Here is a 12903-nt window from a genome sequence, read left to right on the forward strand (position 1 = left end):
AAATTATCTAGAATTACGCGCGGTTTTAATCTTTAGATTAACGATCGATCACAACCTCTGTCCACAGAGTCATATGGCTTTAAAGTGGACAAAATGGTGAATAAGCTTGACCCCAGGTTACCGTTATTTTGCAAAACAGTCTCTATGTTTCTATCCAATTATGAAATAATCTTTGCAAACAATAATATTGACTATTATTTTCGTAATTATCTAAATAAATAAAACACATTTTCATCATGTTTAATTTCTCACCCCACTAAAATTTAAAAAATATTTTTTCTATTATTTACTATTCCACCCAATAGTTACATTTACGCCTTTATAATTAGTTGCTATAAAACTAAACTGGCTTATCTTTAATTACGCACGGCAAAGCCGTGCAACCTTTCTAGTCGATCCCGAATTCCCGATGGGTCACGAGCCGGAAACGAGAAAGAAAAAAAAAAGGGAGAAACCCAAAAAGTCGCCGCGCGCCGCCCGCCTCGGTGGCGAGCAGGAGGCGGCAGCTTTGCGTAGCGCCGCGCCCCCACACACCGTACCCCCCACGGGGTTCGCCGTGCTGTACGTCCTACGAATTTACTCCGTGCGCAGATTGGCAGCGCGCACCGGTGTGGTGGTGGTGGTGGGCACTCGTGCCGGGCCGTTTTGTTCGCTTCTCGCGCAGGTCAAAGGCGCGGCAGATTGGCAGGGCTGGCTGCCTGCCTGCCTCTGTGTTTTTCTCTGCGGGGAGAGCAGGGTGCTTCGTCCAGTTGGAGTCAAAACCATCGTCGTGCCTCACATCGTACGTCATGCATTTGCATTGGAAGCATAAATGCATCCCCGAAGGTTTTTCCTTTTTCTGCAGTTCTGCGTGAGGAACGACGGCCGCGGCTGCTCTGTATCGGATGTGAAGATGGCAACGGGGACCGTGACCCCAGACCTGATGTGTATTACTTTATTAGGGTACGGGTACGAGCTAAATATATCATCCATAGATAAGTAATTAAATAAATACATTCACCCGATAGGTGCGCAAGCATGGAAACGTTCTTATAATCGCATACCCGTTTACCCACAGGTAATAAATACCCGCAAGTTGAAATGCACGTCATGGTCAAATATCAAATTAGCCTAGCCCAATTAACTAAAACCTTAGGTATTTAAACCATCCATACATTTTTCACCACACTATATGAATGTGTAATATCTTGAGTATTAGTGTCTAATGTAATATACTATATGAAAACTATACAATTTATATTGTTTTAAACTGTTGCGGGTATATAGGTGACTCGACGGATAAAGTTTACCTAAGCAGGTATGGGTCTGGGAAAATTTTCCTACCCATAACGGGTATGGGTATTTTGATGGTATGAAATTTTGCTGGTGGGTATGAGTCTAGGGTACCAATACTCGATGGGTATTTATCCGTTGCCATCCCTAATCGAATGTCCATCTTCTCGGAAGAAATAAGAACATCTTGAATATTAGTACTACTATGTTGTGTTTAGAACGAAGGATACATATATTTGTGGATAATTTTGTTCAATGAGCTGATTCATATAAGGACATGCATAATGCTTCGATGTGGCTAGGTGACCTTGTTAGATTGAGCCCTGGTAGGGATGCGCTCCTAAGGGGGCAGGGAATATTTTGACCTTGCGGGGATTTGGGTCAGGGGCTTGGGGACAGTCTGCACCCGTGGGTTCTCCCCGAGAGAAAAATGCACATCTATCATCGCAAATGAATAAATTTGTTAAATACCATTACTGAAATGAGCTTTGCTGGAATGTCATTTAAACGGTGGTATAATTTGCTAGTTTGACATTTTCATTGTTTAAGGGGCTGAACAATTATTTTTTTCTTTTTTTAAAAAAAAATTGTTTCAAATCTGCGCCTGGCCTCTTCCTTTTCCCTTTTCGTCGCACGAACACATATCGGTGTTCCTGTTTATGGCGAGGCGACGGCAGCACCCCCTCGTCGGAATAGAGCCCGCTGTCTGTGGCTGCCGGCGGCGTCGACCAGCCTGCGCCTTCCGCGCCCCTGCCTCCTCGCCACCCTTCCTCTCCAGCAGCAACTGGAGTCACCCCCACAGGCGTCCGCTCCACCGGCCTCGCCTCCCGTCCGTGTCGCTGCCTGTGGCCATCGCCATCCTATGTAGTTTGATATTGCTAGTGTTGGACTAGGTTGGTTTTGTCTGATCTTCTGATATTATTTTCAATAAGTTAGACTAGATATTTTATAGATCTTATTCGACTATCAGTTGGTTATAGTTGATGATCTTTCCCGATCTACATGCTCGTTATTAACAAAGTAGCTGATTATTTTACTTTACTACTTACACACCAATCAACTTGATTTAATTAGATAAGTAGTTATTTATGTTGCATCAACTTATGATTATTATATGTAAGTTGGCTAAGTCGATCATAGCAAAGAATCTATTGTTTATTTACTATTAAATATGCCCGTATCGGATTATCAGCCGATCCAAGTTCTTAATAGCCGATTGTTCAGCCTATCGGCTAAACACTACTACATCAACATCTGATCGACTAGATTTTTTTGTTACCTATCGACTCGATAGCCGATCAGCTTGTTTTATTCTTTATCTTGGTAGTTGCGGGATCAAACTGACTGGCACGTCCGCACACAGGGTGCCAGGAGCATTTTATGGTGTCAGATGACACCAATGATCTCTTATAATCTCTATTACAAATTGATGTTTTTTAATATATATTTGTGAAATAATTCAATGTTATGATAGAGGTGACACCAATACCTTTAAATCCTAGCTCCGCTCTCGCCGCGCATTCTAAAAGTTTAGTTGCTGCACTTGAGCGTTCTAAGAAGTGACTCCCAGACCTTTGTGTGTAACCAATATGTGCTAATGATGGATAGTTAGACAAACGATTCGTCTCGCGTTTTTAGGCGGAATCTAAAGTTTATTTTATAATTAAATTACGTTTAATAATACTTTAAACATGTTACGGTACATGCTGTCGGGAACTAAATGGGGGCCTTAAACACTGCGTTGAGTCCGGTAGTACGTAAGGGCTACGTCGCACCCAGCTAGGAGGCGAACTGAGATGAACTTATCCGTGTCGACCCCTGGGGGTGAAGTCAATGGCCGGGGCGGCGCCGATCGACAGCGATGGATGGCCGCCGCCCCTTCGTCGAGGTGGCAGCCCACGCGTCCCCGCCGAGGCGCACCTGGACGGCCCCGCGACAGGCACACGTCCCCCACCCCCCCCCCCCCCCCCCCCCCCCCCCCCCCCCCGCGGATCAGCCGCGCGCATCCGCGTTGGCTCGCGCAGCCGCGCGGCGCGGCGCGCGCATGTGTGGTCGCCGGCGTATCGATCACATCGTTCCGTACGTTGCAGTACCGCGCGGTCTATTATGAGACTCTTTTTAGGTATATCGTCATATTGAACGTTAATTAAGAATATTAAATATAAACCGATAAGAAAACTAATTATATAAATAAATATTATTTTATTAGATAATATTTTAAGTCTAATTAATTCACGATTAGCAAATATTTACTGTAGCATCACCTTCATTAATTATAGACTAATTAGGCTCAATAGATTCGTCTCGTGAAATGGTCTAAAGTATGAGATGAGTTTTATTAATAGTCTATGTTTAATACATCTAATTAGTGTCTAAATATTCGATGCGATAGTGAGAGAGATGCAAACACCCCCTATACACGCCGCCGCGCCGCCCGTGCACCCGCACCCGCGCGCGCGTCGTACGTTGCATCTGCAGCGAGCGGCCTGGGAGAAACGCATGGCCGCGTGCGCGCGCGTACGGACGGACGCTTCTATCGCGCGTTCTCGGACGTCTCGTGTGGTGACGCCTCGCCGTGCGCTAGCTTAAGCCGCTCTCTCGCCCCGACACGGCGATCGACATACGTCCATTCGCGGCTCCGCACATGTACAGTTTGGTCCAACTCTCTTCAAGCAACGCTGGTCACAAGCTGATTTTGGCTGCTCTCTTGCGCTACCGAGGGACATGCGTGAAACAGTGATAACACAGTACAGGTGACGACTATGCCTTAATCAGTTCTTAACTAATTGCGTTTTACTCGCTGAAGCTAGATATATAGTTTACAGCTTCATTGATCTCGATCACTTTGTGGATATATATCTTGTCAATGTAATGTTCATATGTATAGTGTATAGTAGATCTAGTAGTAGACCAACTAGCTGACCGATCGAATGGCATACGTACTCTACTGTGACAACCACCACCAGCTCTATATTCAACAACTATGTTACCAAATTAACTACTCAAAAATTTTCATAACCATACGAACTTGATGGTCTGTCTGTGTGAAACGTACTATATATTTGTACATCAGTAAAGTTTCCACTTGGCCCAATTTCAAAATTCGAACATATGTACAAATGCACAGTCACGAATGGAGCCATGACCTTATCTAATTAACGTGAGCTACCATTCATTCGTGATGGATCTCCATTAGGGAGACAGCTTCATGAATACATGCATGCATGCAACTTAACTATGCAAGCGTTGACCTGCTAATAAGTCTGCACTCACATATACCGGGTCAGCTAGAATTGATCAAATTAAAGTCTATCCTTCTCAATACACTAATAAGCACATGCTTTTGCAAGATTAAGGGGCAGTGACACAATAACTTAATTATGCATTGACCTGACCAAGATCAACACTAATACTATACACATATATGCAACTTGATGCAACATGGTACCTATTAATTTCACCATCGCTTTTGTTTGACTTGCAAAACTCAACAACACTCATTTTTGTCTATTGATTGTGGATCGCTCATTAGTGGGAGCAGGCAGTAGCAATCATTAAGTTTCACACTATATATACTAGTCTATTTTTTCTCAACCATTTAAGAATTATTTGCTTATCATGTGACAATCAGTGACCTTGACAGTTACTGGTGTCCTTGTTTTAGTTTGTTTTTTCTCCCTCCATAGCTGATTTATGCCTTTTATATATTCTGCTACAGTCACAAGAAACGAACAAAGGACAATTAATTGATAAACTAGCACTATAAGAAAAGCAACCGGAGTGCACAATTTTTTCTTCACTGGAGACAAGGCTATGAGGCGAGGGAGAGGGACAGCAGCCGCCTCCACCAATCATAGGAAGCCACCTGCGCCATGTTTCCCCACACTGACAAGCACCACACATGAAAATTAATTGTGATTATACGGATAACAATAGTAATAATTATTGGAAAAAAATGAGAAGCTTCTAATGATAGCCAAGAACTGGATAGAAATGGCGGTACAATCCTGTACAAAAATTGCCCTTGTGATCATGCTTTGCCCCTTTGGTACATGGCGTGGAGTGTTCGATTCGGCTCAGTTTCCACAGAAGGAAAAATCTTATTACATGTAGTCGCTCACGTCGAGGAGCTCGGACAGGTGCCTGTTGAGAAGCCCGGCGTCGTCGTCGGCCGTGATGACGACGTCGCCGCTCAAGTTCAAGCCGTACGTTGTTGTTGTCGTCGTAGAGGATGAGTTCATCCGCCCTGCTGCTGCTGGGCTCGACGACGGCGTGGACACGCCGGAGTTGACGTTGTGGTTGTTGTTGTTGTTGCTACTCGAGACCGTGCTGCTCCACTGCTGCAGGTTGAACGCGTCGGACGCCATCTGCATCAGCGCCGGCACGTAGTCGAGCTGGTTGTCGTAGCTCGGTAGCTGCACGGCGCCGTGGCAGGCGGCGGCCATGTGATCCTGCGGTTGCTGCGCCAGCTGCTGCGTCGGGCTGGCGTGAACCAAGCCTGGCATTTGGCAGGCGGTGCTGGCCTGCAAGAACTGTTCGGCCGCAGTGGCCAGCGGCGGTGGCGTCACTTGCTGCTGCGCCATGGTGGCGGCGGCCTGCTGCGCCATCTGCGCCTGAAGCAGCCACGGAAGCAGAAGCTGCGTCTGCTCGGCGGCGGCGCCGGTCGTGGCTGCGGGGAGGAGGGTGGAGGCGAGGCGGAGCAGGTCCGGGTAGCTGGCGAGCGGCTCGAGCGCGCGGAGCGTTTCGAGGTCAGCCTGCGTGGGGTAGTACGCGGCGGCGGGCTTGAGGAGGGAGGTGAGGTCGAGGATGTCGAGACGCGGCGCGTGGGTAACGGGGTCGATGCCCATGCGGAGCAGGCGCTTGCGGATGTGCGTGTTCCAGTAGTTCTTGATCTCGTTGTCCGTCCGGCCGGGCAGCCGCGCCGCGATCGCTGACCACCTAAGCAAATCATGCACGGAAAAACGAATCGCAGCGATCATCATCAGCAACCGTACAAGCTTAGTCCAAGTAGTCTACTATGCTTGCGTACGTGAAATAATTTATTAGCCGGCCAGTTCATCACCGGCCGGTGATCGATCGATCTTACTTGTTGCCAAGGATGCTGTGGAGCTGGATGATGGCCTCCTCCTCCTCGAAGGAGAAGCGGCCGCGCTTGATGTCCGGCCTGAGGTAGTTCGTCCACCGCAGCCGGCAGCTCTTCCCGCACCGCGAGAGGCCTGCACACAAACAAAAAATTCGCGCGCGCGGTTCGATCATCAGTAAGTTACAAGCTAACTAATCAATGGCCGAGCAGAGCTAGCTCGATCGATCGCTCACCGGCATTCTTGGGGAGCGTGCGCCAGTTGCCCTGGCCGTGCTCCTTGATGTAGGCGACGAGCCTCTCGTCCTCCTCGGGCGTCCACGGCCCCTTCTTCAGCCCGCTGTTCTCGCAGCACGGCGCGCGCCCCATCGATATCGATCGTAAGAAACAGCTCAACACACGGAGGCCGGATCGAGCTAGCTAGGCGCCGCTGTAACTGGGCTAGCTAGCTGGTACCGTGTGGAAGCAGGGAGAGAAAAAGGCTCGGTTTGTCTCGCCGGCGCAGCCAAGCCAGGCTGCGTCGTAGTGGTACGTGTAGTAGTCGTCGCGGGAGGAAGAGAGAACTCGTGGTGCGGGAGGTGTGAAAGTGGAGGCGCGCGGGGGCAAGGAGATGGGAGGGTGTGGGGGCGAGAGGGGTTATAAAGGTAGGGGGGGAGGAGAGCGCGACGCGCGGGCCGGCGAAGTCAACAGGATTCGGTGCCGGCCTTTGTTTATCGCGCCCGCGACGTGGCCGCGCCCCGCGCGCGATCGAGCGGCGCTAGCTCCTGTGGGTACGTACTACTGCGTGCTCGTGGGGGGCCGCCTCGTTTTACCACACATGGCTGGGGCGACCTGGCGTGCCAGTGCCAGTGCCGCGCGCACAGGCAACAGCAGCGGAGCAGCCTCCAGTTGTTTCGTTGCATGGAGCACAGTGACCGACAAAGCAAGAGGCAGCGATCGGTATACGGAACAGAAAAACGCCTGGGTTGGATTTGAAACCTCACTGAATATCGTAGGATCTAAACACAAAGACAAGTCTATCGCAGAGAGTTAAAATGTTAGAAAAAAATAATCAACTAAATGTTTTTAGCGGAATTAAGAAAAAAGCCTCCAATCTGATGAAGTCATCGTTGCCTCACCGCCAAAAACACAATCTAAAGTTGCACTAAAAGTATATCAACTTTATTTTCTCAAGTTGTGTTTATAAAATGCATACAAATCACTCCTATAAAACCCTGATTTTCTCTCTTCCAAAAGTTACACAAAGGTTCTATCTTTATGCACGGCCATCTTTAGGAATTGAAGGCCCGTGAGTGGAATTCAAATGAAGGTCCTAAAATGTAAATGGAGGTGAGATACAAAGCGGCACGGCGAAAGTCAGAACCATCGCGGAGACACGCCGTTTCAGTTATCATCGATCGGCATGGGCCAAATCTTAGAAATCTAGGCCCTTATCATTTGGCTTTTCCGTAAAAAGTCAAACAATATAGTTGTAAAATGAAAAATAATTTATAAATAGAAGTTTTATATATATATGTTCTTAACCATCTAAAAGAAGAGATTGAAAAATAAACAACAATGAAAAGCCCCAAACTTTTACATACATGTTTTTAAGGTTAAAAATTTAAATTTTAACTAATTAATTAACATAAACAAGAGAAAACAATAGACTTTCTAACCGTAGATTTGGTGGGGTCCCTCGGTTTATGGGCCATGAGCAGTCGCTCTGACCGCTCATGGCCTTCGACGACCCTGTCTTTATGTCCAGAACCCTTTATGTATTTATACTAAAAACTCAATTAATCATCAACTAGAAGTAGTTATAGTAATAGTTGGATTTCTTGTTTTAGCAGGACCATCTCCTTAATTTTCAAAAGCAAATTTAATTTATCAAATTAAATTATCTAATTTCAAATTTCTTAACTTTTTATATTTTTCTTTCTCAATTTTCCATCCATAGTTCTTCACAAATTGTCTAATGCTTGCACACACAACTTATGAAGCACGTTATAAATCCATCCTCGCACGGTGTTTCTTCACCATGTGCCACCTTGTATTAAACATCGTCACCCGACGTTCTTGACCATCTGGAACTCAGCTCCTCGCTAAGCTTAATACCGATCCCACCGTTGGCCAATGTTGACCTATAATCATGACGTTAGTTCAACTATGTCACATGCCATCCCGACTATCTAGACCTCAGTTGCTCCCTAAATCTTGTCCTGATTCTCACCATTAACTATGATAGACCTTAAGTCAGGATGTACACATAGAGACAAACCAACCGTTTCTGGGTACATATATCGTAACCTAACCCACAGTAGTCACATGTACTCACACCAACATCACAAATATTTCTAAACCAATCTATTATATATATAAATTAATAGGAAAAGGAGTCTCCACGTTGTCTCTTAAGGGTTAGAAATTCTTAGATTAATCGAAGAAAAATAAGAGAAAAAAAGAAAATATCAATTGGACAAGGAAAAGTATTTTGGAATTGGAGAAGGACAAACCATACGAGTTGTACATGTCCCAGATCAGGATTTGCAAATTGTACACGTCTCAGATAGAGATTTGGATTTTGTGGAATAGAAACATCTCAGTGTTTCTATAAGAGAAATTAAAAATTAAACAATTAAAATAAAAGAGCAGGTTTTTTAGAATTGGACTAGGAAAAATCTGAGGTAGAAGCCCAATCATATTTGTATTCATGCATGGATGTAGCATCAAATTAGTAACATATATACCCTAGCAAAACGCATGCAACCAGAGTAATCTCACATTTTTTAACACCACAAAGTAGCACGCTAAATATTTTTATGTACAAGTGAATACTGGTAAATGAGGTTTTATGAAAAATATAATTTAGAAAAAATTAAATTCAAATTAACAATTAAAAAATTTATGAAGATAAGAGATCCTATATATAAATAAGGATGTTAGCCGCGTAATATATGTGGACCGTTTATAGTAATAGATTAATTTACAAGCTAATTATTTATTATAAAATACCAATCGTGACTATGATCTTACTAATATCTTTCTAAATTATTCAAACTTGGCTTGTTTTTTTTCGGAAGATGAAACTCAAGTACAGCTGTAAAAAGATCGACACGACGAGTAGTAGTAGTAGTTACTCACGGAGTCGTGCACCTCCTCCTGCCAGCCATCCATCCCAATCACCTGGCTGGCGTTGACGCCCGCCCATTACCCGTACCACCCAGTGCCACCTCGCACGGATGACGGCATCGGCACCACCACACGCCGCGCCGATCTAGCCCGGCCGGCCGGGACGCCGGGTCCCCAGCCCCCACGCCGCGCGCGGGGGCGGCCCCCATCCAAAGCCAATTCCTTCCGTTCCTCGCCAGAAACTGCCTCAAAACTGCGCCCCCCCCCCCCCCCCCCCCCACCCTATCGCACGGAAAAATGCCCCCGCTCTGCTCTGCTGCCTCTGACCCCGCAGCCGCCAGCGGCAGCTGCCGATGGCATGCATGCAGCCGCACTACGCCACGACCCCCTCGCCCCCGCCCCCGCCCCCGCCCCCTGCAGCTTTGCCGCCCGTACGCGCGCTCGCTCTCGCTCGCGCGGCGCGGTGAAACTACTGTGCCGAAGAAAAAGACTGCACCCTGCATCCATCCATCCGTCCAGCGCGTGTCTCCCCACCCCTCCTCCGCCTTTTCGCGGCTCGCTCCACCGGCCGTTTGTCCGGTCGTTGTTTCTCTCCTCGCTTTTTCCGGCACGGGTGCAGCCGTACGCCCGCGTACGCATTGCCTATTGTATCGCGTCGTATCTAACCTGCGTACGTATCCCTGTAGATTTCGAGTCTCTGCTTCTTTTTTTTTTTGGCAAAAGATTTCGAGTCTCTGCTAGGCCATCGCATGCATGCGACGTGGTACTGCGTGTTGCAGCGTGCGTGCCGGCCGGCCGACCGGCCATGGCAAAAACGACAGACGGCGGCCATGGGGTGTACGTATGTACATGCGTTGTACTGGCGTCAGGTGTAACACATGCTGATCTGTGGTGTGCGCGGCGGTGCGCACTGGAGGGCCGCACAGTACTGAGGCGTGTTTGGACGAACCGCGTGCGTGCTCTGGCGTGGCATGTCGCTGCGCGGCCAGCAGGTGCGCGGAAAAGTTTTTCTTTTCGCCGATAATGCGAGTTCTTATTACCTATAAGCATGTTTTAAGTAGATAAAAGCAAAGAGAAGATAGCTGCAGTATAGACTCAAAAACACATATGTATATGAAATATATGACCAAATATTAATTGTGTAGTATGTGTTTATAGATAACTATTGTATAAATTAGCTATTAGGTAGCTATAAACAATTTATAGCCAACAACTGACTATACTATTAAACTTGATCTTACTCTATAAAGTTAGTGAAAATAACATGTCAAAAAGTTTGAACATATGGAAAGCAAATAGGTATAAAGGTAACTGAGAGTGACATAAAAAGGGGCACCTAGAGGCGTGCAAAATAGTAAGCAGGAGCAAGTTTTTTTTCCCTCTCTTTCAATTTCAATATGATGCAGGAAAAAGTCCAATGACCTCAGCATGAACGATTTGGTGTGGCAAGTTTAGTATATGCTGTAGTATACACTAGGATTGTGCAATAAAATGTATGTTTATTTAAAGAATAATTTTAGAGTCTTTATAAAGGTAATCAGGAGGTGCCACTTTTCTACGTAAATTTAGTACCTCTTGGTGTTTATGTGCTCGGAGGTACTAAATTTTACACTAAAATTAATTTTAATATCTCTTGGTATCCACTCGAGAACTGTAAAATTGCTCTCAACTAAATAATTGGTTTTGCAAGAGCCCAGTTAACTGGGTGAAAGTGACACTAAACTCCTATACACTCCTCAGAACACCTGGTAATGATCTTTCAAGATAAAGAAGACCGGCCGGCCACTTGGTGGTATTAAAAGCTCTGTTTTACTGGTGGCATACTGGCATGCATCTACAATCCTCTTCTATGGCGCCGCGTGTCCACGTAGCCTCAAGTGTCCATGTCAGCTGACCCTTTGACAAGATCACAATAATTGCTTGACACAGCACACATCCATTTGTGCATGGATGCTACAGAACATGCGGCACGCCTCAACAATTTTGACCGTCAAAATGTTTCCTTACTACGCGAAATCAATTGAAGGAACACTCAGGGAGCTCATTTAGAATGCTGTAACGGATTTTACATTAGCCAGTTCAATTTCTGAAAATTTTCTTTAAAAATCCTCCATTTTAAAAGAAACTAGGGTTCTTTAGAAAAATACAGGAATAAGGAAAAAAAGAACATGATACCATGTCTAGCTTGTTGAAACTTAAAATAATTTGATGCGACGAAAATTTATAACAAATGCCATTTGGCCTAGTAAAGGAAAATCATAAGTAGTTCAGATACACGCAAGGAAGAGAAAACACGAGGCTACCTCATGTAGATTTCCTCTAAAATTCCTATTAATTAAATGAGTCCTTTTTAGGTATTCCAAACAATTTTGTGGAAGCCAATCCTTTCTTACAAAGGACTATAGGCAGAATTATTTTCCATAGGATTTTAATCATCTAGATTTCTTCCATTTCCTCTTTGTTTCAAAGGAGCCTAAGGTTGGTTCGTCGCCAAGACATTTTTGTTTTATTTGTTTGATGTTTATAGAAATTGAAAAAAAAAATGAGTGGCCACATATATAGAAATTAAATAGTGTAGCTTAATTTACATGTAATAAGTACTCCCTTCGTCCCAAAAGAAACCAATCTTTTCACTTTTTACCTATAATATTTAACTCTTTGTCTTATTAAAAAAATTTTACGATTAATATTTTTGTTTTTATTAGATGATAAATTATAAATAGTACTTTAATGTGTGACTAATTTCTTTTTAATTTCTTGAAAAGTTCAAATAAGATAGATGATGAAACGTTGGATACGAAAACCAAAAAATTGATTTGTTTTAAGACGGTGAACATTGAACACGAAAACCGAAATATTGATTTGTTTTGGAACGTTGGCAGAGCGGAAGGAGACCTCGGTGAGGAGTCATTCATGTATCTCATCAACTCCATCAAACTCGCAACTAAAACTGTCAAATCGTACAGAATGCATGCTCCCTAGCGTGAGGTTAGTGTAGTATAGCTGTGTTTGATTACTTTGCTTCCTTGACCAATCAGAGACCTGGACCTTACTTCTTTTCTAGTTTAGGCCAAAGGGGTGTTTAGTTGGGGAAATAAAAATTTTTAGTCTTACATCAGACGTTTGATCGGATCTTCAAAGGAATTTTTGGACACGAATGAAAAAACGAATTTCAGGTCTCGACTAGAAACCGCGAGACGAATCTTTTGAGCCTAATTAATCCATCGTTAGCGTATGTGGGTTGGTTAATCATAGACTAATTATGCTCAAAAGATTCGTCTCGCGATTTCTTACATAACTGTGCAATTAGTTTTTTGTTTCGTCTATATTTAGTGCTCTATTTAGGTATCCAAAGATTCGATGGGATGTTTTTGGAAGAAAATTTTTGGCAACTAAACATGGCCTAAATCTCCCAACTAATGAGCACTTAAGAAATCTAA

At 44.8% G+C, this 12903-nt stretch overlaps 1 protein-coding gene across 1 annotated transcript; it reads right to left on the reverse strand.

The window, feature by feature from the left end:
* Window positions 1-5244: 5244 nt before the first annotated feature.
* LOC102699602 (transcription factor MYB102-like) lies at window positions 5245-6721 on the reverse strand. The gene is made up of 3 exons (XM_006657764.2): window positions 6589-6721; window positions 6359-6488; window positions 5245-6210 (listed from the first exon to the last, which is right to left on the reverse strand). Exons 1-3 carry the CDS (start codon window positions 6719-6721, stop codon window positions 5376-5378), a joined length of 1098 nt encoding a protein of 365 aa, XP_006657827.1. The 3' UTR covers window positions 5245-5375.
* Between the last annotated feature and the right edge of the window lie 6182 nt (window positions 6722-12903).

This window comes from Oryza brachyantha, chromosome 7, assembly GCF_000231095.2.
Source record: "Oryza brachyantha chromosome 7, ObraRS2, whole genome shotgun sequence".
NCBI classification, from domain to species: Eukaryota; Viridiplantae; Streptophyta; class Magnoliopsida; order Poales; family Poaceae; genus Oryza; species Oryza brachyantha.